The sequence below is a fragment of the Astyanax mexicanus genome, chromosome 10 (genome assembly GCF_023375975.1).
Source record: "Astyanax mexicanus isolate ESR-SI-001 chromosome 10, AstMex3_surface, whole genome shotgun sequence".
Lineage (NCBI taxonomy): Eukaryota > Metazoa > Chordata > Actinopteri > Characiformes > Acestrorhamphidae > Astyanax > Astyanax mexicanus.
The window spans coordinates 14,945,622-14,973,100 of record NC_064417.1 but is presented as its reverse complement, the minus strand read 5'-3'; the positions used below and the strand labels follow the sequence as shown (position 1 = coordinate 14,973,100).

Sequence of the window (27,479 nt, the reverse complement as noted above, 5' to 3'; positions counted from 1 at the left end):
GCAACCCCTCCTCCACTTTTGTTGGACAGATAAGTGTAGTTGGTGTAGGAAACATGTCTGTTACGCTGATACATTCTATATCCATCCAACTGAAGATAATCAGGAGGAGCAGAACCAGTCAGGTGAGTTTCAGTCAGACACAGAACATCTGATAGAAGGAGTTCATGATGGCTTTTGATATCTTCAAAGTGATTCTGTAATCCCTCAGTGTTGTGATGTACGATAGTAATGGCTTGATTTATGTTTGATTGTCTAATTATCTGCATAAGTGGCTGGACAGTTTGCAGGTCAGCTTTGGGCATGTTCTCTAGTGCAGCACTGATTTCAGGGTCACAGAAAATTTTCTTTTCATCAAAGTCAATAATGTGTAGTCCACTTAGTGATGTAGTTCGGCTCAGTGCAACATAAGCCATGCCTGGTTCAAAGATTTTTTTCAGTGACACGACAGCAGAATGAGTTGTCATTCCCTGAACTTTATGAGCAGTGCATGCAAATGCTAGCTTCATTGGAAACTGTCTTCGAACTGTTCCTTTTCTTTTCAGACTTTCCTCTTCTCTCTCAATGTAAACAAGGTTATCAGTTTCTCCAGGTACTTTACTGCTGTGTTTCCTTCCTGCATCAGCATTATCCAGCTCAAGACCAATCATCTGAACCACAGGAACACTGTTACGGGTCTGTGTAATTATTTTAGCCACTTTACCAAAAGATCCATTCACCAGCCCAGATTCCACATCAATATTTCTGGTGAGCATTACTCGTGCACCAACTGCCACCTGTAGTGTGTCCATTAGATCACCTTTCTCTCCTTTAAAGGGGGCACCTTGTCTCTGCATCTGTCCTGATCGAGGGTCTTTCTTATAATCTTCTGCATCTATATTAGAGATATCTGAAAAGCGTGAGGTTATGGCTGCTGAGTTAAAATCATCCACTTCTTTATTAGTAGGAAATATGTGTAATGCTTCTGGAGGACAGTTTTCAATAGGTTTAATGACCTGTTCCAATAAACTTCTGTCAGCATCAGTCAGAGCTTCATGTTTCTGTTTCATTCTCAGTCTGTTCAGCAGCTCAGCAAAGGCAAGATCATCTTTCTGACGCATGATTTCAGTCAGTGTGATCATCTTAAAGTGATCTTTCCAGAAGTCCAGCACATGATCCTCATACACACACAGGGGCCTAGCTCGTCCTAGTGGTGGTAACTGCTGGAAATCACCGACAGCCATAATAGAAATGTTACCAAAGGGTTTATCATTTCCCTTGATCTGCTGCAATCTCCAATTTACATAGGCGAATAATGGTTTAGACACCATGGATATTTCATCAATGATCATGATCTGTAAATTAGAAAAGTTTGCTCTGATCTCATCCAGACTGTTTCCGAGTCCCTGATATGGCGGTTTCAGGCTTCTTGGGAGTTTCAGGAGTGCATGCAGTGTTTTCCCGTTAATGTTATGACTGGCACAGCCGGTAAATGCACTTAGAAGCACTGTGGGTTTGGAAATATCAGCTTCCTCTCTTATACATGGGAGATTTTGTAAGGTTTTGGTGGCCTCTGTATACGCAGACTTAATAAGGTGACTCTTTCCTGTTCCTGCTGTTCCAGCTACATAATAAAAAAATGGTTCTGGATTTTTATTCTGCACTTTTTCTAGTCCCTTATCTTATAGAATACAGCAGCTTGTGTCTCATTCAGGCTCTGATACCTTTCTGATCACTGCAGGATTCACCTGTGGAGCTTCTATTACAGGCATGGCTGTTCTGTTATCAGATGTGAATGGAGCAAAATCTGGAACATCATCCACCTCTGTTATATCAGTGGTATCTGTTGGTTCTTGCTCTATCATGCACTCTAATCGGATCAGATCAATTGTTGGAGCCAAATTAGTCCAGGCATCTTCAATAGGACCATTTTGTTCAAAATTCTCAATGGCCTTATCAATAGCTTCACTGTGCTTTTCATTCTTCTTTCTGTTCTCATTTACAGTGGTGTGAACCCGCTGCAGTGTGTCTGTTCCTGGCAGTTTAACTGAGGCGAAGGCATAAAAGGCTTCATATGTGTTGAACTGAGTAGTTTTAAGTTGTGAGCTGCTGCGGTGTGGCAGGTACAATTTTAGCAGTGTTCCATATAATTTTTCGGGATGTTTCTGTTGTGAAAAATGTGCAAATCGAATAATGGCAGGTTTTCCTCTGGTTCGCTTTTTGATGTGTCCCATGTCATTTTGCAGTGGAAGTTCATTTTTACCTTTTCTCTGATCTGAATAAACAACCCGATATTCACTAGCAAATTCAGCCATGCACATGTTCTCAAACTCTGGTGTTTCAGGCCTAGCCATGTACTTTTGTGATAATCCGGTCATCCACACATTCTCATCATCAGGTGCTTTGTCCTGTAAGCAGCTCATAGGCAGACTCATCTTTACTGCGTTATGATCAGTGGGTATGAAAATCACAGCACGGGATGATGATTTCAGTTTTAGACTGCAGGTTCGAGCTACAGCTTCCTGTGCACTGACCTCTCTGTTTTTAGAGTAGGCATGCATCACCTGTTTCATGCTTTCTTTTTCAGATGTGCTGGGACACATTTCTTTAATCACTCCTTTCAGGTATTCACTCATTTCGTGTTCACCTTTTGAGATGTATGACAGAATGTACATTATACAGGTGTATGGGTTCAGGATGTATTGTATATCCATGTTGGCATCCCAGGCTCTGAGCAGCAATGGATTGTAGCCATTTACCCAGCAGTCATTTGGTTCACGTTGCATTATAACTACACTTGCTGAACTGAGACTGTTTACATTGTTTTTATACTCCTCGTATGTCATGCTTACAGTTTCTAGCAGCTGCGTGATGCTTTCAAAGTTCTGAGTCTTATCATTCAGCAGATCCCACACTGGCTGAAGCTTTGATTTAGCTTGTGTCACAGGTTCATATTTTTCTGCACCTTCATCATCTGAGTCAGTGTCAAGGGGTGGTCTGGGGCGTGTGATGAGTGTTTTCATCATAGGGGGTTTAGGAAATCCAAACCGGCAGTGTTTATTGTTCTTTTTGCATGATTTAGAGTGATTTCTGCTGTGTGTTTGAACTTCTGAGACAATTCTGTTCAGTTCAGGGTCTGTGTTTGGGTCTGGCAGTTTGCATGAAATGTGTCTGTCAATGAAATCACAAACATCCTGATCTTGGTCATTCTCAAACTCTGGAGCACCTTTTATCCAGAATAAGCAGTGAATGTGTGGAGAGCCTCTCTGTTGGAACTCCACGCGAAAAAAGAAGTCAGCGATCTGACCAATGGGCTGAGCAGGAGATTGAATAAGGTTCATAAGAGCTTCTACGCGTTTCTCAAACATGCGCATGGCTGTGACAGGATTACTGCGCAGTATCTCACATTTCTCTGACCAGTCTAGGGCTGAAAAGTCCACAGATTCACCTTGCTGTGCTTTAATTGCTGTGATCACTTCAGGCCATCGCATCTCTGCAGCACTGAATGTACAGAAGAATGTGGGAGTTCCTAATTGACGAAGCATTGCAAAAAGGTCTCTGAGTGTTTTCTGCCAATAGGCAGGCGTACCTCTGAGAGGTTGCATAAATCGGCTGCACTCGTTGTGTATGAGTTTCTCTAATTCACATTTGTCCTGTAAGAGTGCATTGTTGATTTTTCGGCCTTCACGTGTCACTGATTTTGCTTTTCTGAGCTGAATGGACATGCTTGAACAGGCTTGGTTCATTTCAGTCACAAAATGGGCAAAGAAAATGTAGTTTGTGTCTCTTGCAAAGCGATTATCAGCAGAAAAGAGCCTGGCATTGAAATATCTGCTGGGTGAGAGAGCTGTTTGTCTGTCAGGTTCATCAAATGTGTTTTCACCGGTTGGAAACGGAACAGGAAAAGCCATTGCTTCCAGTTTACGAACTTTAAATATGCTTTCTGGATTGTTTCTCTCAGCTGGGGCAATGCAAAATATTCCATCATTAAAGGACAACAGATGCTGTCCGAGGTCTGGAGGTTGTAGACACGTGTCTAATGTGAGACCTGTGCTCTGTTCTGTGCTTTCAGTCTCATTTTCTCCATTCTGTTCACTTTCAGGGTTCTGCTCTACTGTTTTATCATTGTCAGAGTTCATGTTCAAGTCTAATTCATCTTCTGGAATATCATCAGCATTTATTGGGTCTGGAAAATCATTAAATAATTCATCCTGCTCCATACTGTTTATTACATTGTCTCTGTATTCAGGGTGGATTTCCTTCAGTTTAAGTAGGGCAGACAGGACCTTGTGCATGGATATGGTCTGAAACTGATAATGGCCTGAGTAACACAGTCGTCTTTTCAGCTTCACTGTGAGTAGCTGTGATTCACTGCTGGGTCTGGGTAAAACATTTACTGTTGTTTCAACATCTGAAGGAACGGACACAACAGCACCTTTAATGGCTCTCTGCTGACCTTTGGGAAGACTGATGACCTTGGCAAAACACACATATTTAGATATGACATGTCTCTCCAGTATATTTAAATCACACAGTTCTGCTGGAATGGGTGCGAGTTGGAGTTTGTTTACAGAAGCGATGGAAGGCATTCTTCCTTTGCCCAAGTTATCATGACAGCTGTGGCAGATCCACTCATGTTTCATTTCTTCAGGTGCACAGTTATCACTACAGTCAGAGGAACAGATGTGAACATAATTTCCAGTCAAGCAATTTGAAGTTATTTCTGGATTTTTTTTATAGTTTGTGTGATCACACAGACGGACCTGATCAGAAAACAATGCTCTGTGACAGACTGTGCAAATGTAACTTGGACCAGTTTTTATGATTTCTTTCAAATAGACTAGAGCATTCTGCACTTCTGGATTCAGGGATTTATTGTTTTGTGATTGTTGTGTTTGTACTGGTGTGTTTCTCTGCTGATGGAAGCGGTTTTGTGTGTATTTCCTCTGTATTTGTTGAGCACAATGTATTTTATGTAGGGTGTTAAGTCTAGATGCTCTACTTTTTGACCGCAGTAAGCACTGTTTTCTGTGATGCATCCTAAAATGCAGATCACTCTGGTGTAAGCTTTTAAATTTCTGTTTCTTCTGCTCACAAAAATTCTGACAATTTCTGTATCGATATGTAAAATAGTGCTTCTGCCTTTGCCTGAATGCATTATCTTTTCTATAGCTGTTCGTCATGTACCATTTCATTTTTTCTCTGTAATCTGGGTTATTTGTGTAGTTGTTGGTAACATATTGACTCTGTTTTTTTTCTGTAATCTGGGATATTTTTGTAGTTGTTGGTAACATATTGCTTTTGCCTTTGCCTGAATGCATTATCTTTTCTATAGCTGTTCGTCATATACCATTTCATTTTCCCTCTGTATTCTGGATTATTTTTGTAGTTGTTGGTTACATATTGTCTCTGTTTTTTTCTGTAATCTGGATTATTTTTGTAGTTGTTGGTGACATATTGTCTCTGTTTTTCTCTGTAATCTGGGTTATTTCTGTAGCTGTTAGTAACACAATTTTTGCTTTGCTCTAAAGGTTGTGTTAACTGCATAATTAACTCTTATTGATTTTTGCTTTGCAAGTCTGTAATTTACATTTTCAGTGTAACACAGTCGACTGTTTTGTTTTTTCTTTTCTCTGAATTCAGGATCATTTGCATATTTGGTATTTGAGATTAATCTCTCCTTATTTTTCTTTATGCGTTTCTGCTGTAAATATAACCTCTTTTTTTGTGTTTTGTTTAATTTAGTCACAGTTTCAGAGTATAGAATGGAACATGGGTCTGCTGTCATTTGCTCCTCTCTCTCTCTATTATCAGTAGTTTCTGCACTGTCAGTGTTCATGTTTAGGAAAGACACAGGGAGAAGCTCATATTGACAGCCGTCCTGCAGTTCAAGACACACCTGGTAGAGTATTAGTAATCTTTCAGTCAGGTCCTCTAAGTTTGCAAATGTGAGCATCACAGCTGTACCTGCATTCTCATCAGCTTCTAATCCATCAGGTGTTCTACAGTGAGGATCAAAGAACCCAAATCTACCTGAGCGATCTCTGAATACAGCAACACACCTTCCTCCAGTGATCAGCAGAGCATCAGTTACATCACCTCTCAGACAGTTTAGTGCTCTCTCCAAATTGACATATTCTTCCATCCCCTGTGGAGCCTCGTCTCTCAGAAACCCGAATCTCTGTGGGTGTTTAATAACACTGTAACACTTCGTGTCTGTCTCTACTGTACAGGGAAGTTCATCAGATGCCAGCAGGTTACTCCGAAACCTCCCTTCATTCAGTAGTGTTTGTTTAACCTGAGTATAAACAGCATCACCCTGTGTTAATATCTGGTCTAGGTTTAAGCTGGTCAGGTCGTTATTTTCACTGTGTACTGCTAGAAATGCAAGTGAATTACAGGTACACTGAACTCCTCTAGAGAAAATCTCGTATCTCTCATCACCCTGACTGTGGGATGCCAAAACTGTGGTCACGTGTGTACAAACCGTGTTTTCAGTCCATGTTTGTAAGTCAGCACTTACCAATTGCATCTTAGCTGCCTCACGGTGTTTAGCTGCCATGGATTTCTTACTTTTTCTGGGCATTTTTTAATCTGGTTCTTTGGATAAAGTAAAACCTTGAATATTATATATAAAAACAGTGACCAACCAAAGCGTTCAAAGAACTCTGTGCTAATGTATTTCTCAAGAAGTAAAACTGCCAAAGACTAGTATTAAGTCACCTTTTATAGACACAAAACTACTGCTCTATCAGATAATCTGAAATTATCAAATGAATATGATTTAAAGGATAAAATGAAAAGATTTGTTGTGGGCAATACCTTTAATTAATGTTCTTGTAAATTAAATTCAGCTCTCAAATAAATTATTTCATGGCAAATGCAACCACTAAGCACACACAAGATGTAATTGTTTTTTTATTCAGCAGCAATCTGCTGTATATATGTATTTCTTTTCGTGTGTATAACTTCGCTTGAAATAAATATACAACAGCTAATGTGCAATTCAAATATTAGATAGCTTAAATCTTAAATGTATATGTATGGTTTACTTCTACAAATTGATTATCAGATTATATGATTTTTTTAGACTTACCAGTTATCAAAAGACCTCTATGATGGGAAAATCAAAATGTGATAATACCTTTTTATTAACCTTTAAAAGAACTCTTCAGGATAACGCTATATGAAATTAATTTCTAAAACTGTACACAAAAGATAATTATCTTGTAACTGAAAAGATGACACCATACAATGAAATTATCATTTCATAGTCAGTACACAAATGTTGTGATGGTACTTCTTCATAAAAAATAACCTTTAACAATACAAAGATTTGATAACACCTTATCAGGAAATGTATTTGTAATAGTCTCCTTATGCAATTACGTAATTTACCTTTAGAACAAACTTTACTGTCAGTAACCCGTAGGCAATACCTTTAATTAATGTACTTATACAGTAGTACAAAATTAAATTGAGCTCTCAAATAAATTATTTAGTGGAAAATGCAACCACTAAGCACACACAAGATTTTTTTTTTTCAGCAGCAATTTAATGTATTTTTCGTGTGTATAACTTAGCTTGAAACAAATATACAATAATTAATGTGTAATTCAAACAGTAGGTAGCTTAAATCTTAAGTTTATATGTATGATTTACTTCTACAAATTGATTATCAGACTAACCAGTTATCAAAAGACCTCTTTATGATGGGAAACACAAAATTTGATACCTTTTTATTAACCCTTAACAGAACTCTTAAGGATAATGCTTCATAAAATTAAAAGTCCTTACACAAAAGATAATTATCTTGTGACTGAAAAGATGACACCAAACAATGAAATGAACAATTGATAGTCAGTACACAAATGTTATGATGGTACTTCTTTGTAAAATTAACCTTTAACAATACAAAGATTTGATAATACCTTTTTAGGAAACAAATGTGTAATAGTCTCCTTATGCAATTATGTAAAAAAAAACTGATCAAATGATTATTTCAATTGTTGTCAATAAAGACAAAGTATTATAACTGCAAAAGTGGACTCACTTAATATATGAACGAAATGTAGAACTGTCTATACAGTTGTTTATTCAAGTACTGTATTTGTAATGTATAGCTATAAAATGTTAAGCTATGCTAAAGTGATTTGTGGTATAATTGTGTGTGTGCTGCAGGTCCAGTTTCTTCAGAGCTTTCTAGGTGGTGAGCCAGGCGTTTACTGGGCTTTTGTGGTCTTTTTCCCGTTGTTTAGGGACCTGCAGATTGTTTGTCTTTGTTGTCTTCTGGGTTGCATGACTTCTGGGTTGGATGAGTTATTATATGGATGAGTTATTATATGGATGAGTTATTATATGGATGAGTTATGAGTTCAATGAGTTATGAGTTCAATGAGTTATGAGTTCAATGAGTTCAATGAGTTATGAGTTCAATGAGTTATTGTTTCGGGGATGGGGAAAGCTGGGATGCTTGCAGATGCAAGCAGAAAGAAAGAGAGAAAATGGAAACAAGAATTTAGATGGGGTAGGGCAAAGACAAGAAAAGAAAGACAGAAAAAAGAGAAAACAATCCTGTTAGTTGCAAACAGTAACAATTGTACAATTTGCAATACACACATTTTCAAAAACACAATTAAACAAACAATAATCATTAGAAAAGGTCAGTTTTTCCCCATAATCTAAACATTTCTTAGCATTACCAGATGAAAAGATACTTAAATCTTCTTATTTTATTTTTTATTTAAAGGCATTCCTGGTAACCTGGTATGTAATGCTCCATAAGTTATAAAACTGCACAGCACAAGAGTATATAGTTATTTCAAACTAAGCATTGATATACAGAATATACAGCATTTCTATTTTAAATACACATTAATCAAATTATGACATCCTCATTTATATCTACACCTATTATTATTTTTTATTCAGTTCTATTGGATATAGAACTATATGATAGTTTGTACTTGAATAATTACAAAATGTAGTTTTGTATCTGTTTCTTTGCATACTTTATTATTACCCGCATTTCTCCTTTCAAGTATGCAGAATACAGGATTACAGTCTGTAATTATAGAACTAAATGGTGTCCTATATGATTGGTAAAGCTTAAAAATGAACAGTAAGGGTAGAATCAAGGTAGGTATTGTGACTTGACTGTGTAGAAACACTTACAGAACTACATTGTAGCCAACTTTCAGGTTTCTCTGAACAGCAACTTTAGGCAAAATCAATGTCAGTTCAAAACTCACCTGGCAAGAAACAATGCCCAATTAAGTCAAGGTCAACCTGTTAAAAACATAAAGAAATATATATATATATATTTTTTTTTTTAATTGCACCAGAATGTTAATCAGCCAGGACATAGTTAACTTCACATACAAAAGTGGTTACATTATACTACATAAACTATACTAGATTTTGGGTTAGTTACTTATTAATTGTATAAAGTAATACTCACAGCACTGTATGTGAAAGCCTTTTTGAGCCTGTAAGATGAGAAAAAAAATAGAAATAACGATTAATCATAAACGAAAGATTTAACCACAAATGTGTCATGACATAATGCAGATGAATCAGTATTTTGGAAAAGCCAATCCCGGTGCAGAACTCTATTTGGGTGTTTTCAATCAAAACACATTTTCAAGGTATTCTACAGTTTAAACGCATATTTTTTTCTCTAAGCCTTGTTTAGAACAGAAGAAATGTTTTTGACTTTGAATGTTCTTTTTTGTTTTAAGTTTAGTCAATTCAACCATACATCACTTCCATGTGTGACAGGGTTTCATCCTGGTGACAGGGTTAACCTAAAATTATTGTTTTTGCTGACTGATTATATATTTGTTGTGCAAAGTTTGACATGAAAAATACTTTTTACAAATCACATTAAAAACATTGTGGAGCTATAGCTCAGTTACAGCCAAAATAGTCTGTCAATCCTGTCAGCACATTAGTTTTACACTTTGTACACATATGAACTATTTTTTGGACATATCATATCATATGGTATCTATGTGGCTTCAAATATGGATATATTTATTGAAATAAAGGTGCTCTAAAATCCCTAAGATTTCTTCCAATTAGACTTACTAAAGTTATTGCTCCATTACTCCACGTGGTATGAATAGGGTAAACCTGCAGTGAAGAATATTGGTTGTTAAAGTCTGTGAAACGGACACCAATAAATCTATAACTACTGGTATTTGATTCATTAGAAGTATTGTATTCTCTTCAGTAACACATATGCTGTGAAGTAGTGTAGAGAATTGTTGAGAATCAAGGGTTAGTTCCAACTAGCAGTTAAACAAGGAACTGGAGCTTTCTGCAGGGGTTCATACACCTTTTACAAGGTAAAATTAAGCACTTTTCAAGCACTTTCAGGGCCCATTTTCAAGTTTTTCCAGCACATTTCAGCTGTGGTAAATTAGTAATAACGGTGATATCTCAAAACTGTGATTCAGCGATAATCAATATATCACAAAACTATTCTCCACACTCCACAGCGACTATGCTACAGAGAAAAAAAATACTTCTAAATAAGTAAATAGCAAGAATTATGGATTTATTGGTGTCAGTTTCACACAATTTAAATACCAATGTTCTTCACCACATGTTTACCCTATTCATTTGACTGAGCAGTTACTGTAGTATGTCAAATTTGGGGGTGAGTTGAGAGCATTTATACATACATATACTCAAAATTATTGATTTGCTTTTTGTGACACTTCAAGAGATGATATTTTTTATGTGAACACAATCAGAATTGTGGTTGGTAATAGCAGATGGAGAAGAAATTAAAGCAAAGTAAGTTTTACAATTCTAAATGCATCATCTATCTGTAAACTTTGTTTACTATCCACCTTGATTGGGTTACCAGTAAAACTATGACACAAAAGCTCACTAGGCAAATAACTTTCAATCAATGTTTTACTCAAAATGTAAAAAAAAAAAAAAAGGTAAAGCTTTAATAGTGCTGTACAAATCAGAACAACTTGAATTTACAAGGTAAAATAGTGCAAACATATATAGGGCAACACCAAATACCAAGTGAGATCACTTGACAAATACCCTCACTTTCAATACATTCTTAATTTGAAAACATAAAAAAATAAAACATTTACGATTGAGGTAGGCAGTGAATCAGCTTACTGATCCTTTGACAGTAATGTGCAAATCAATAGTTTTCCAGCCAATACTCGTTAAAAACACAACCCCCCAGCATATCAGTGTTGTTTTCGCTGACTGTGAGGTGACGAGGAAAACACGAAAACTGACTCGCAGATAGCCACTCTATGGTGTCACATCGATGTCAAAAGTCGAGGGGCGCAAAAACACCAGCGTGTTTTAACGCTTTCCGTTTAACATTTATCATTTCCTTCTCACAAGCGCAAATGTTAAACTCGCGAGCACAAAAAAACTCGCCAGCACTGCTAACCTGGCTTTTGGCTTTTAGCATAGCCATCTAGCCAGCATACCTCCAGCCAGAGATCGGCTCATTCCACTGCGCTGACACCGTGAAAAGCCCAGGAGATTGGCTCATACCACAACGCTGACGCCAGGAAAACAGCCCCGGAGATCAGCTCGTTTTTACGGCGCCAGTGTTCTGTCGATTAGTGCTACCCTGTCAAACTGTGCTACTCTAGTATATATTTAAACGTAAAAATTACAAAAAGCACCACATTTTAAAAGACTGAATCAATATATAAGGATACAGTTTAAGAGAATAGGCATGATTTATATCTTGTATTTTAGTACTTTTAATTGCTCGATTATTATTATTATTAACTGCCATTCACACTCCATTTTACAAAAACATTACATAATGCCAGAGGAGGGGTTATGGTTGGTGAATATGAACTCAAGTAAAATTTTGTAGAACTACCAAAAAACAGTAAAATATTAAATAAAATTGGGTCTGCACAGAAGTGGAAGCGCTGGTTCCTCGTGAGGCAACTCTTGGATTACGAGAAAGAACCGGAATTTGTCGCAAATACATGGAGGCGCGAGCTAAGCCTTTTTTATTTTACGCTCTGCAAATTTTTCTTTAAGCAAACTTATTTAGTCAGATAATGATTTATTGTAAAGTAAAGCAGTTTTAAGCATTTTCAAGCACTTTCTCCAAAATTCCAGCACTTTCCAGGACTGAAAAAAAAAAAATTAAAATTCAAGCATTTTCCAAGATTTCAAGCACCCGTACGAACCCTGTTTCTGAGAGTCAGCATCCTCAACAGTGAGCCACACAGAGCTGCTATAAATCTAAACTTAACTTCCCAATATGACCTGATCGTAAGATCGGCTGAATAGATAAATATTGGTTGATTACAAATTTTACTTGAAAATCAGACAATACAGAAACACAGGTGATAGATCTTTCCATTTCTAATTATTTAAAAGCATTGATATTTATCAACTGTTTATTCATACTTACGAGTGTTGTAAAATCACAGATTTCTGGTTCCTGTAAAATAAGAAAAAATAATTAGACAAGTAACACTTTTTGCGGTCACAATATAATAATATAATATAATATTTAAATTCAATTCAATTTTATTTATATAGCGCTTTGTCATAAAGTAGCTTTACAGGAAAAACAGGTCCACGCCTCTTCTGAGCAGCACAACAGAGATGCCAATTTTATGGTGACACTAATGAATGGTGACAATAATGAATCCTATATTAGATGAAGACTTGTGTGTCTATTTTCAGGAATCAAGATTGAAACAGGTCATAAATCTATGGCAGATAGTAAATTATTTATGAACTCTTATTAACACAAGATCTATTTAAAACTTGTAGTACAATCCACAATTTACATTTAACATCTATCAGGTTTTTTTCTGATGTTAACACTATGTTAGTTAACAGGCAAAATCCTAATTATTTTAGAACCCAGACTTTCTGACTGTAACAGCAGTACGTTTTACACAACTGAATTGTTTTATAATGTTGTGCATACTTTTAAATACTATTAAAACTGATGTGGAATGATGTTTTCAAATCTAGAGCTGTCCTTATTTATAATTTTATAAAATGAGCTGGAGTCTGTTTTAATACATTATTATTTTATTATACATCTTTATTAAGAAAGGTTAAAACTAAAAAAAAAACATGCTTGCTTTATAAAAATACTTTTTAATTGTCGTGTTGAATTGAAATTGAATGGCATTTATAACAGACTAATGTTTAACCCCCTAAATTTGATATAATTCTCAATTAACCATTAATGTTTAAAGCTAAATAATACAACGGCCCTTAAGGCCTCGGCATACTTCATGCGGAGACGACGTTCGCGTGGCTCTAGCGAACAATGTGACGTAATTGCGGAGAAAACGAACTGGCGCGGACATCGCACAGGGGCTTCGTTCGCCGTGTCGTGCACATGGAAGCTGGGCGAACTCCACGGCCGAAGACACAACGCGACAAAGGCTGTGATTGGTCGTTAAAAAAGAGGCGTGCCAAGAAAACAAACATGGACGATTTTGAAGAAATCTTCTAGGGTATGTTTATACACCTCGAGTATTTCACACGTTGCCATACCGGAGCTTGTTTAGACAGAGCGCGATGGTTTTCCGGTAGTCATGAAACTTAACGTAACAGCACCACCTGCAGTTGTGGAGCATGCGAGACAGCCGCAGAAAGTATGCCAGCTCGAAAGCTCGCGAAAGCGCGCTTGACTTCGTGCAATGCTCACGAAATTCGTTTCGCTGGAAGTATGCCGAGGCCTTGAGACAGACTTTACAATATTTCAGTCAAATTCATTTATTAAAAATATTTAGAACGGGGAGGTTGTTACTAATAGTATCTGAGGTAGATTTTGTATAACAATGATAATGAGATAACCCAGTAAGGAATGTAAACTGTGAAAATAATATTCAAATGCTTGTAATTGTACATTCATAATTACGGAGGAAAAACGGCTGCATTCGTGTTCAGTCAGTCTTTTAAGCACTCTAAACCGGTTTAAACCAGATTAAACCAGCCCAGAGCGGACAGCACTGGATAGTTAACCACCATATAAAATACTGCTTTTTTACGTATTAAGAACAGACCAATGATTAGCTAGCTAGCTTACTAAGCTTTTGTGTCTATTGTTTCTCAGAAACTATGCTGTCTGTTTTCTATATGAGCGTTTTAGCAGGAATTCCCTGTATTGGTCAGAGGAAGCTAACGTTAGCAGGCAGGGCCGCTGCTAAGGTTTTGGAGGCCCTAAGCATAACTGGTCAGGGAGGCCCCCCCCCCCCCCCAAAAAAAAAAAACACAAAAAAAACACACACACACACACAAACACAAAAGGTTTACGCAAAATTTTACTATTTATTAAAATTACACATGTAACTGTGAATATTTACAACGTTATAAGTAAGGCCAATAACAGTGAAGAACAGCACAAGAGTACTATTTATAATGTATAAATAATAAATGAAACGATGCATGTCTATTTTAAGCAGTGGACACGTCATTTACACAAGCCAGCCTTAAAGGTTATGAAATTATCGTTTATATTCGTGGTGTATTTATATCAGCCTTGGCGTGGTGAAGTGAGGCACAATTGTGACGATTTGCGTGCTCTAATCAATTCAGTGATTGCCGTGGACAGCCCAAGTTCCGAATTAAGGACGTTAAACTCTTTTTAGCTGCTCCGGTTTTTGTGGTGCTGCTGCTTTCTCTTTTAGAGAAAGCTCCTATTAGCTCCTATTTTTTATTTTATATAAAGCTCTGATGTGATAATCACAATGTTGCTAAGTAACCAATTATTATTGTTCATTACAGCGAACGAAATAGCGAAAACTGAAAGTGAAAAAAACATTTGTGTTAACTGAATCTAATAAAAAAGGTAATTAAAAGGAAAAAACATAACTATCTGGAACTGTATTTTGTGTTTATAAAACTAACTAAAACGAACTGAAATTACAGATAGAATACCCTCATTTTCGTGTTTAATTTATTTATAAGCGCTGTTGTACAGCGGAGTTGTTGTGCCGAGCGCGCGGCACCTCGTGGTCCTTTAGTTCTTGTGTAAAGCGCTCGCGCTAGCAAGCCCACCCTAAAAACTTACTGAACAGAAAAAATAAAAACAAAATAAAATTAAACTATAATAAAAATGAAAAATGTAATCACGTAGCTCTGGGCGCACGTGAACGCCTCCGCGTTTGACTTGCAGCATTGTGTGTAGCTGTTCTTAAAAAACATTTAAATTAAATAATAGTTCTATGCTTTTATGTTTCAGTGTTAATTAACATAATTCTGATTATATTTCGCTCATTCAATCAGCCCGAAAACAGACAGTTTATGGGGCGGATCGGGTCCGGCTCAGTTCATGGTTCGGGCTTGGGCAGAATGTGCACGGGCTCCGGCTGGATCGGGTCGGATTTTTTGCCCGATCTAAGCTCTATTCTCTTTTGGTGAAGCTGTTATATTAATACCATTTTAACGGGCATTAAATTGTTGTTTTTGTCCATTATTTTGTTTTGTTTATATATACATATTTCCTTTGAGTGTGGCTTGGTTTGTTTAATTTCATCCCCAGACGCGTTTTTCCGTTTTTTCCGTTTTTTTCAGTATTACAAGTTTTAGTAATTTTCTTTGGTTCTGTGGAGAATTTCGTTTTGTTTTTTTGAAATTCGTTAGATTATATTTTTGTCAACATTTTGGGTTTATTTTCGTTTGTTATTTTTCTAATAATAATAGTAAATGCATAATTGATTTCCTTTTTTTTTGACGGGCGAATAATAAAAAGTAACGCGATAGTTACTTTTACTGGTAACTAATTACATTTTATAGTGGAGTAACTCCGTTAGTAACTCAGTTACTTTTTTGGAGAAGTAACGAATAACTATAACTAATTACTTTTTCAAAGTAACGTGCCCAACACTGCCATTTAGTAGCAACTTCGCGCGGTGAACTTGTCTCCTGCCAAACTCAAGTAGCGTTGCTACTTTAGTTAGGACTAAGGTTGCCAGATAAGTTACGATTTTTCATCCTATTTGTTTATTTTATTTTAAGTTTTTAACTTACACAAATATTGCACTGGACAAGTTTTTGTATAGAATGGCCACATACACTTTAAAAATGGTTAAACATGCGCAAGATTTAGCGCCTCCATGCATTTTTTGATTATTTATTTGACTGGAAAATGTCACATCTGGCAACAACCAACAGAGCAAACCGAGCCGTGCCATTTCAGGCAATAGGGGTGGGGGCATTATATTATGCACAAAAATAATAACGTGCCGCTTTTAAGTAGTAGAGTAGGTGCCCCATGCAATGTTTAAAGACAAAAAAGATGAGCGTGTCATAAATAATTCACATTGGGTTTTAAATTTAATAATGTCATAATTTCAACACATTTCATTCTCAGTCAATTTGGCTCCCTGCAACTGCAAAATGGTTGAGGCCTAACGCTGGCTGCGTTGTCTGCGTATGCAGAGCGGCGGCCCTGGTGAGTATTGTTTATTTGGTGCCACTTAAAAATAAGGCTCCCTCATAAAGGGTTTATTAATAGTTTATAAAAGTTCAATAATGGTTCTTAATTGGGTTGTAAATACTTTAAAATAATATATCAATTAATATTAATTAATAATAATAATCATTACCAACACATAAATAGAAAGATAACTGTGGCCTGTTGTTTGCCAAATAGTCAATTGTACTTTTCCTATCAGTCAGCATTAACATATCTGTTATAGGGTTGTGCCGATGGTATCATTTATGACCCACCATAGCGATGGATGGTAACCATCGCGATGCCACGCACACTTTTTTTTTTTTTAAACATGCACTGACCTTCTTTAGGTCTCCTTCACCTAAAACTTTGGCAAGGATTGTACGGAAAATGATCAAATCAGGTATAAAACTTAAATGAATTAGAGTCAGGGACGAAAATTAAAATAGCCTACTGCTGCAAATATGCCTAATTTGCATATTATTATATTACTTATTATTATTCTATTATTAGGATATTATTATTAGGATATTATTATTTATATCTAGGTTATAGCTTGTCTTCGTTTTTGTTCTACATGTCTGTAATAATTTTAAATATTTCATGTTATTCACGCAAATACAATAAGCCTGCTCGTTGTGCGTCGGGAAACTTGCTCATTGTCAACCAGTGTTGGGCACGTTACTTTGAAAACGTAATTAGTTATATTTACTAGTTACTTCTCCAAAAATTAACTGAGTTACTAACTAGTTTTTTTTAAGAAAAAATTAAAGAAAAGAACTTTGACTGAACATAATTGTTTTATTTGCTATTATGTAACTGAAATTCACTTTTAATTATTTTTGTTTCATATCTGAAAAATAAAGCATCACCCTGGCATCTGGTGCTGCACGTCAAGTATATAAAACTTAAAACATTTGAAATACACAGAAATATAAAGCTATATGTTAGCATTCATTTTTTATCACCAGGGCAAATTTATTAAAATATTAAATATATTATTTAATTAACTAAAATCTCGACCAGCGCTCTAAAATACCTCAGTCACGCAGAGCAAGCTTGAAAGCACGCGCAACATTGCGATTTAATAAAAAAAAACGTTTTAATAAATAAGGTCCTATCAAGTGTAGTAAAATATATGGATATTTACTGATATTTAATCAAGAGAAATCAGGCAAAATGTGCCATGCTGCGCTCTCTCTCTCTCTCTTTCTCTCTTTCACAGCGCGAGCTGAATTCAGCGCGAGGCTACAAATAATATAAAAACTCAGTCAAATAAATTAAGTTTAGTTAAATAAATTAAGATGCATAAGGACCAATGATTTGAAACTGAAACTAACTGAAACTGATATTATTCTGCACTCTATTAGAAAGCCTTTGATTGTGTTTGAAATTAGTTTTTATTTTATATCAATTATTTTTTTATTTATTTTAAATATTTTTATTATTTTATTGATCAAAAAATAAGATATAAATTCTTTATTTTTGATGTATCATTTTTTATGATCTTTTTAAAGTGTCCTATTTTTCCTTTTTTAATGTATATATTTTATTCGTATATAGTAAATGTCAGTTTTTAGTTAAAATTTTTGAAAAATATTTTTAATCCCTTTTAAACTGTAAATGCTCAGTGGCATTGTAAATGAGGGTCCCCCTCCAGTGTAAATAATCGATTGCTTGATTAAAATTCAGTGTTGCAAACCCAGTTTTTATGCGCTCTTAAAATAGGAATGCACAGAAGTCAGCGCAATCCTGCCTCTTAAAGAGGATGGATACAGACACACTGATTGGTTTATTTCACGTTACGCTCAAAACACACCCATGAATAATTAACGGATTTAAAACCACCCCCCCTCCCCACGATATCATCGTCCATTGCGATGTTTCACTGTAAACATCGTCAGCTGCCAATTGAGGAGACATCGCCCAACCCTAGTCTGTTAATAACTTTATTCATTTAACTACCCAGATTTATTATTCTTCCAGTAATCAAAAATACGTTGTATACTAACAAACTAAATGACTAAACTGACTTTTTATGTTATTTTATTAGTTATGTTAATGCTGACTCATGGAAAAGACAAAGTTAGCTAAGCATCAAGAAAGACCTGAGTATTTGGAAGCACACATTTGGGTTGGGACTATATATTAGTACCATGGAAGATCTTAGCACTTTATTTGTAATGTATCAAGACATGGTATCAAATGTGAATGTGTATTAAAATATAGGCCCTCTAATCTCTTTAAGACTCATCCCCCAAATGGAGTGACTATATGGCGTCAAAATAGGGTCAAATGTTTTAAAAACCAAAAGCATAATCCATAACCACAAAATTTAAATTTGAAAACGAATGGACTATTATTGATATAAAAAAAATATATAATGTCTGTAAACAGAATATTTATTATTGAATAGAGATTTGAGCGGCTCGGTGTCTCCGGGTATTGTGAGATTAACCGTTCAGACCCGGTTCTGTTAGTAAGCTAATTTTATTATATTATTGGAGCTTAAGTTGTATTAGAGCCCAAACGCTGAAGCCGCTTTGCCGCTGCGGGTTATTCGAGCGGTTCTGAGCTCAGAGAGGAGTTCTGTTCAGGTGTTTTATCCACACATAGCGCTTACTAACCGAACCGGGTCTGCGCGGTTAATCTCTCCGTACCCGGGTACACCGAGCCGCTCATCGGGAGGGAGTAGCAGGATCTGCCTGAAGGCAGCGGGCCGGGTAGCGCCGCTGGTAGACCTGGTAGCTGCTAGCATTGATAAGCTAACGGGTCAAAACCAGCCAGAAACACAGCGGCGGCACGGCGTACTGGCCCTGCAGTGGAAAAGCTTTCAGGCTGCAGCTAGCCTGTGAGCTATAGTTCTGGGGTGGGTTTCCCGAAAGCTTCGTAACGCTAAGAACTTTGTTAACTCGTACTTAAGATTGATCGTTAATTAAAGAGTGTTTCCCAAACCAGTGCGTAACTAAAGTACTACGTAAACTCGCTCGCAGATTAACGAGTGCCCTCACCCAGTCGTTATTCTTAGAGAGCTTCTTTAGGGGATCTCGACGTGCAGTTCAGCACCTTAAACACCAGGGACCGCCAATTTTGCGTGAGAAAAATGTTAATTTCCGTGGTTGAAGCAATTATATTATATTACTATGTAAGGGCTGGTGCCCGATCGAGGTGTCCTCCAGGGCGTCGGAGGGCGCACCAGGCCAGCGCCGAGGGCTGATTGGCTAATTATCAACACCTGCTTTCAACAGCTTATAAGCAGCGCCAACCAGCCACTCGGCACTGGATCTTTGAAGCTCGTGGGAGCGAATCTATGCCGGTTTCTAGACCGAGCCTCTGCTCTTTTTCCCCTTCTCTTCCTGCTAGTGATGGCAAACCGAGGCTTTCTGAAGCACTGAAGCCTTTTTCCTAATTGTATCGAAAAAAGGTTCATTACTCGGAGCTTCATAACACATTGGACATCAGCGGCACCTGGTGGGCAAAACCTGAAAGTGCTTTGTGTATTTAAAGGACGAGGGGCGTTTTTTTTGTCTTTTTTACAGTTTTTAAACCTGTTCCAGTGCATTCACATGACATTTGAGGTTTAAATAAAAACTGAAAAAAGGAAATGGAAGAATACTTTGATGTCTGGATAATTTAATGCATTATATTAAAAGACATAACTGTAATATATTTTTAATTAATATATAATACACTTAGAATGTACCTTGATAAGGCACACTGGAGAAACTACACTTGTAATTCTAATTGCATTCACATTGTTGCTTTTTTCCCTTCACCATGTTATTAATCTGTTAATATACCAAATTTTAAAATTATATTATTCACTATTATTCACATCTTTCCAAGCAGGGTTTGTAACATGTTTACATGTATCACTAGTCCATTGCCTATTTTTCCATAGGCAAGGCTCATGTAGATATGCTGCATGGGGGATATGGAAGAATTTGATGAAAGAAATGTATGCTCATAAAGGTGAAGGTGCTTGTGTAAGGGGCAGGGGGCACATATTTAATGGACGTGGTTATGTACATGTGTAATTTAGTTTTTATTTAGGAATAACATTTTTTCCACAGTGCTGGGGTTCAGTTGGTTATTTCAAAATATGTTGTCATAAGGCAACACTTTTACTGGATGTATGCCATGACAGTACACACATTGAACTATGAGGATATATATATATATATATATATATACATATATATATATATATATATATATATATATGTATATATATATATATATATATATATATATATATAATATATATATATATATATAATACAAACTCCTTAGTTAAGTTTCGTTTCTTTTGGAAGCTTTGTTCTTCACCTCGTCTTATAAGAGGTAGCCGTTAGCTTCCGCGGCGAGTCTTGTTTACATTCTCCCCCTCTCTCTCTTTCACTCACGCTAGGCGTGAGGTTTTGTTTTCCACCCGTTTTCACTCTCCGCCCGTTTTCGTGGCTCCGCCCCTTTCGGCGGAGGCTCTTTACAAGCCGATTAAAGCGGCCGCATCCCAGTCCGCTCGCTGGTGCAGCGGTTAGAGCACTGGGCTGCGACCGCGACAGCCTGAGTTCGATCCCCGCGTGGAGCGGGGTTTAATAATAATAATAATTGTTTATTATTATAAAAATTATTATCCCCGACCCTGAACGGGCCAGTTGTGAATAGTTGTAACAGAAAAACAGCCAATAGGAAGGCAGCTTAGTTTTTTCTTTGTCCAAGGTGCTGAAATGCTTTTTGTGGCTTTTAAATTTTAAGTAGAAATCATTAAAAAAACTTTAACTGCAAGTGTAACTGCAAAAATGATTCCCTTATTTTATTTTCTTTATAATCCTTTATAATGACTGATGTGCTGCTTGAGTTAAATGAACAGACATAATTTTGATGCAGTCTAATACAGAACATGTTGTATGGGATATAAATAAGTTAAGAAAATGTGTACAAATTATGTGCTATAACATTTTATGTAAGAATGAAAAAAAGCATGTAAACGTATATTTTATGTATTTATTTTATTTATTTATAATTTGATTAAAAACAAGGTAAAATCTGTTTAAAAAAAGAACTTTAAGGAAAACAATATACACACAAACTATAAAGTTATACATACCAATATCCATATACACACACACATTGCTGTGGTCTAAAGGACTAAACATAAGCGCACATGTGTATGACAAAATAATATAAACTTTGGAAACTACAAAAAAAAATAAAACCTATACATATATAGCACATTCAGAAATCAGAAACACATATATATATATACAGAACAACAATTGGATTAATCATTTGAAGTATGTACAAATATATACGAATCAGGTCTTCCTTTCCTCCACCCATCTTTTTCTCTCTGCTTCATAGAATGGGGACTCTTTAAACTCCATCCAGGTCATCTCTTTAATCATGCCCTTATCTTTGTATAAAGAGTACACTTTAGCTGGGCAGTAAATGTATTTTCCTGCCACTCCAGGGAAGCCCGTGTGTATGTGTGGGCTGTTTGGTCCCTGTTTCAGGTCCTTGTGGCAGAATCTGCAGCAGCGGCCTGTTGGTTGGGAATCTGGCCTTTTCCTCTTTTTCTCCTTTTTTTCCTCCACCCGTTTCTTGGTGCCCTCCAGCTCCCTCTGAAAAAATTCTGTGTCTGCAAATTCTTCAAATGGCATTTTGGGGTCAGAAAGTCCCTCAGCAGCGTAACTTTGATGCACCCTCTTTGAGCAATAGAAATAGCGCACAGGCCCTTGTTGATAAAAAAAGTGGATGGAGGATCCATCTGTCTCATATCGAGACTTGGGCTGTCCACATGCAAGACAGGTCTTTGTCTGCCTTTTCTTCTGCTCTGGCTGGGGCTGTTGCTTTTGTTGCTGCTGCTGCCTTTGCAAGATGTCCTCCACAATTTTCTCAATGGACTCCTGTGTCAGAGGTGTCACCATGGCAGGTGCAGGTGGGTTGACAATAGCAGGCTCCATGGTGACCACAGGAACACTGGCTGTCTCACTTCCTTTTGTTAAGGAGTGCCACAGCTGCTGAGTCTCCTGAAGTTTTTCCTGGCTTGTGTTCAGAGAAGAACTGGTGTTAAGAAGTTTTGCCAGGTGCTTCACATAGCGGGATATGTGTAGTTTGGTTGTGGGGTGCAGCAAGCTGTTGGGATCTGAGGCAGATTGATGGACCATGTATGCATATTCTTGATCTACCAGCTTTAGCATGTCCTTCTCACCACGGAACTTGTGCAGTAAGTGGTCGATAGCATCTTTCATGGGTGGTGTCCAGCGTGTGTGGTCCAACACAAAAACCCGTCCACCTGTCTTTATGGGTCCGGTGCGGGCACTTCTCGGAGAGGACTTCTGCAGCAGGGGCAGGGCATGTGAGATTTCTGGAACACAATAAAGCAACAAAAGTTCCTTAGTTTGATCATGTTATTGCATTAGTGTATTATGCAAAAAATGCGGGATGCAAAACTTGTCTACTTACCCATTGCTTCTGGAGGGTCCTGGTTGTCTTCTGAAAGTATTTCCTGCTTTAAAAGTGTCCCAGCGGAGAGTGAATGGCTGAGGGATGATGTTGGGCCAGAAGATGCCAAGCTAGAGAGTGGCGTCAATTTGGAGGAGGGTGCCGAGTCTGGAGCTTGGGCCTGGGCAGAAGTGGGTGCCTGCACAGGAGATAGTGGGACAAGAGCAGATGTTTCGTCTCTCTTTTGGGTCCTGTGTTTGTCCCAGTCAAGAGGGACCGGACGGCAGACTGGCTCTTTGTATTCTAGACCAAACGTCTCTCCGGTGTCTGTGTCAGAGATGTGAAATAATGCATACTTCTCCTGCCCTGTCACTCTCTTGGAAGCAGAGTTCAACTCAGCCATTAAAGCTGGATCAAAGACAGCAGGGAGGATAACATCTGGCTGCTTTAGGTCCACCAGTCGTTGATAGTTCCACCGTGCCACCCCTGTCATGCCCTGGGCCTGGAACAATTCAGTGGAGACATGGGTCCCTGTGACCCACTGGGCCTGGTGGAAATGGTACCCCTCCTGTTGTGATGTACCTCGGACAGGGATCCAGATGGGGACTTTGGCGCCTTCACCGGGTACATGGTTTAGTTGAAGAGTTCCACCGTACCTGTACATTATGCCCTCTGAAAGTTCAGGGTCACTGAGGCAACCACGAAGAATGTGCACTCTCTGTATGCGCCATGTCTTCAGCATGTGTGGCTTGAAGAGTGGGACATTGTTGGGGTCTGTGGCCACATGAAAATGCTTAAGGACATTCTCAATTCTGTCCAGCAGCTCTGTCGGTTGTGGTATTTTGGTCCTGCAGTGCTCCCTTATATGTTGCTTGGTGGGATTGGCTGGATGGATACCACAGAACACATAGGCGTCCCTGAGCCTCTGTAAGTCCTCCTGATCCACCACAGAGAAGGCTGCAGAGAGAAGCTGGCAGAAATTGCTGAACAGAGGATGATGCTCAGATGTACACTCCCGTGAAAAACGCCTGATGCAGTGGAACAAGTCCAGTTTCACAACGATGTTGGCATTGTAATGTGACCGGGAGGCGCAGGTGTTCGCAAGTGGGCCAGAGGTGGCCTGAGCAACAATGGAAGGGGTTGTCTTCCAGGCATCCCAATATAGATGCTCACCAGAGGCGCATTCCGGGATTTTAAATGGAGCACAGCAGTCTCTAAATGTAAGGCAAAACAAAGATATATAGAACATTTTAAATTAAAAAAGAAAGAATCTGACTGTGTTATTTAGACATTAAAATGGCAGTTAAAAAGAGAAAATGTATATTCTTACCTGTCCATCCAGTGGTAGCCTGCCTTTTCCACACCCGCATTGCTGTATCTCCTGGCCAATCCTTGATACATTGGCTCCAAGGACTTCTCAGTCTCAGACTGAACCATCACCCAAGAAACAATCAGCCAGTTCTCATTCATGATGGCATAACTGGACATGACCCCAGATGCTAGTGTAACCTTACGTGCTACCTTCCTGGTGTGGTCAGACCTGAATACCTGCCCAAAGGTGCCCTGGAGGAGTTTGGACATGGCTGGCTCTTGACGTCTGAACTCGTCTAGTAGGCAGTCAGTAAGGTAGAAACCGGAGACAGAGACCCCACACCAGCCATCTGAATCTTCATATGGTCCAAATGCACGTGGCTTGTTTTCTTTCCTCATGAACTGCCCGATGGTCCTCTGTCCATATATGCCGGCCTCAGCATCCCAGATGTTTTCTATGGCATGTAGGTATGCCAGGTGAGCTCGCTCATACTTAAGGTGCATGAGCTCATTCACCTGGTTTGCCATATCTGTTGGTGACTTGCCAGTGCGCCTCAACTCATCCATCAAAGACTTGCAGATGGCCTTTTTGTAAGTCAGGAAAGTGGGCAGAATGTTGGTAAACCGCTTTGGCAGCTTCTCCAGCCATCGTGGATTGTCAGCAAACCAGTTCCTTCGACATGCTTTGCAGCAGAGTCGTGAGGACAATATATAATATTGACCGCTGGTGCCAACAATCACCCGAGGCCTGCCCACACCAGCAGAGACCACCTGCGGATGAGAACAGCCACGGAGACATGGCAGGATGTAATTGTTTCTCAGCCTGACCATGATGTCACTCTCGGGCTTCCAGATAAAAAATGGATGTAGCTGGAAGAAGTTTGGGGATGGGAGCTCAGCCACCATGTCAATGAGCTCAGGTTGTGGAGGAAGACGCCACAGAGAAATTGTGTTCCCTGGGTTCCGCACTGGGTTAGACCCAGGCCACAGCCCAAGATCCTGAAGCTCTGTCCTCATCCAGATCTTCTGGTGTTGAGAACAGCTCCAACTGCTTATGTCCCGATCAGGGCCAGGCAGGGGAACAGGAACAGGTGGTTGAGCTAAGGGAACTAGGATACAAAAAGGAAGACATAGAACAAAGTAATTACTACCTTAATAATTTTTAAGACTGCAGGTTTATGTGGAAGTGCTTCAAAAATATAAAGTTACTTATAAACCGTTTAAAAATAAAATGATAAAAGCAGCATTAAGACAACATTAGTGTCACAAGTTCACAGAATGGCAGGGTTGTCTACATTCTCACCATCTTCACCGCTGTCCTCAAAAGTAATCGCCTTTCGTGCAGATGTGCAAGAAGCACTTGTGCTGGCTCCTGAAAAGAAGTTTGTAAAGTATATATAAATGTGTATAGCTAGTTCTACACAATCTAGCTAGTTCTACACAATCTGTGCATTAAACTTAAGTGAAATTGTACATTAGCCCAACACTAAGATGAAAGCATACCTGGAGTTGACTTAGATCCCCCTGCTTTTATGGGAGCTGCTGTCTCCTTTACTAAAAAAGTCAGCTCTGGTGGAATGGGCACAGGTGTCTTCCTCTTCACACCTGGTGAGGCTGGAACAACAGGAAATGAAATAATAAATCAATTAATTATTCTTGTGTAACTGAACCTTGTGGTGTGCAATGTTGACAAAAAATTATTTGTTTTTTTGCAAAGTGAGTGATATACTCGATTATGTCTGCTCGCACCTCTTTAAAACAACAATAAAGATTACAATAGATATTGTACACCCTGAACTGAACCTAATGCAATATTGAATACAATATAACAGGATTGCAGTGTTTTTACCATGAACTGGCGATGACTGCCGTTGAGCAGCTGTATCCAAAGGGGGTTTGGATGGTGCCAAAGATGGAACTGCAACAAACAATATCATCAGTCATATTCACATATTTATAAAGTATGCACGTGTTGGTATTAGTAGGAACGCAAACAACCATACTCTTCCTTCTCATGCTTCTCATGGCTTTGCAATTGTAAAATATCTAATTCCCACATACAAAACAAACTTACTAATCACTACTCAGTATTCTGAGAAGGAAGAGCAATATGGCTCAATAAACAAGCATGCATTCAAAGGGTTAGTACCAATGCTGCTCAATTTGTTTTTAATACAAGACATATGAAGAGAATAATACATACTTACCCTCATTGATGTTGAAATCAGTTCATCATGGTAGGAATCAATTCATAGTCCTTAGGACAGTTAGTATAACACCAGCACACATTCATATTGTTAGAGAAACAGGGCCAAAACACAAATAACAGAACAGTTTAAGGCAAGGTTCAGTTTTGGAGGACAATTCATTACGTAAAAGGATGGTACTCCAGTCCTGAAACATTTTATGTCAAAAACCTGTTTTTGGTCCTGGTGTGACAGCAACTGTTGGCACAGCATCTGTTAACACACAAGACACAGAAAAATAAATAGGGGAGACATCAGACACAAAATATACTTATGAACTCTGACATTCTCTCAGTTTAATAGCTGTGTACTTACAGCTCTCCACTTGTAGCTTAGAAGGGGAAATGCTTAACATTGCCCTCTCCAGCTCTTCATCCTCCTCCATCACTGTGGTGCAGACAAGAATGAGAGTGTACAATATATATGAGAAATAAGAAACATTGCATTCACAAAGTAAGTGAATAAAAATATTAATAAAATAATGTACCCAGGGGTTCAGCAGGTGTCCCTGTGGCGTGGTCAACAGAAGCCGATTGCTGCCTCTTCCTCAGGTACTGTTGAAGTTTGTACATACCTACAACACAGCTCTTCCTAAGGACAAAGTCTGAGTAGCCATCAGCTCTGCTTTCCCAAATCTCCTTCCAGGTGCTCTTAGCTCGAGATCCAAAGCCAACCAGCTGGTCATCTTCTGATGAGGCCGCTGTGACTGCCACTCCACTGGCCTCATAGCGGAGAACAGACTGGATCTCTTCAAAACTAAGAGCATAATGGACAAATGAGTGTAGGCTGTCCTTGCTATGCCCCTCAGTCACAGAAAGCCCTAAAGCCTCTTCCTTCTGGAGGTTCTTGATGAGGTACATAGTGTACCCTACATCATTCTCCAAAAGCCACTGAAAAGACTTGCCCTTATATTTCCCAAACTGCAGGATGTATTGTCCCAGCACCTCGGTCCTGTCTGACGCATCCCCTCCTCTCTGACGGACCACAGCCAGAGCTTTCTCCCGCACAAGGTCCTCCCTCATGGATGCAGTCTTGTCCTGTAGAGTGGGGTTGCCCTT

The 27,479-nt window shown here is 38.3% G+C and overlaps 1 protein-coding gene and 1 long non-coding RNA gene across 2 annotated transcripts; both read right to left on the bottom strand.

The window, feature by feature from the left end:
* Positions 1-7,509: 7,509 nt before the first annotated feature.
* LOC111189352 (uncharacterized) lies at positions 7,510-13,260 on the bottom strand. The gene is made up of 4 exons (XR_002648728.2): positions 12,404-13,260; positions 9,437-9,464; positions 9,228-9,264; positions 7,510-8,448 (listed from the first exon to the last, which is right to left on the bottom strand). It is a non-coding gene; the product is annotated as an uncharacterized LOC111189352 (long non-coding RNA).
* Positions 13,261-21,461: 8,201 nt separating this feature from the next.
* On the bottom strand, positions 21,462-26,391 carry LOC103045203 (uncharacterized). The gene is made up of 7 exons (XM_022663033.2): positions 26,383-26,391; positions 26,025-26,093; positions 25,679-25,789; positions 25,479-25,547; positions 24,195-25,284; positions 22,886-24,078; positions 21,462-22,787 (listed from the first exon to the last, which is right to left on the bottom strand). The coding sequence occupies exons 5-7, from the start codon at positions 25,190-25,192 to the stop codon at positions 21,736-21,738; spliced, it is 3,243 nt and encodes a 1,080-aa protein (XP_022518754.2). The 5' UTR covers positions 25,193-25,284; positions 25,479-25,547; positions 25,679-25,789; positions 26,025-26,093; positions 26,383-26,391; the 3' UTR covers positions 21,462-21,735.
* Between the last annotated feature and the right edge of the window lie 1,088 nt (positions 26,392-27,479).

Excerpts from the sequence above, each read along its gene's own strand:
- LOC103045203 (XM_022663033.2), bottom strand. The coding sequence starts at position 25,192 with ATGAGGACAGAGCTTCAGGATCTTGGGCTGTGGCCTGGGTCTAACCCA. Across the intron at positions 24,079-24,194 it reads GGCTACCACTGGATGGACAG|AGACTGCTGTGCTCCATTTA; the intron begins GTAAGAATATAC and ends CCTTACATTTAG. Across the intron at positions 22,788-22,885 it reads GGACCCTCCAGAAGCAATGG|AAATCTCACATGCCCTGCCC; the intron begins GTAAGTAGACAA and ends ATTGTGTTCCAG.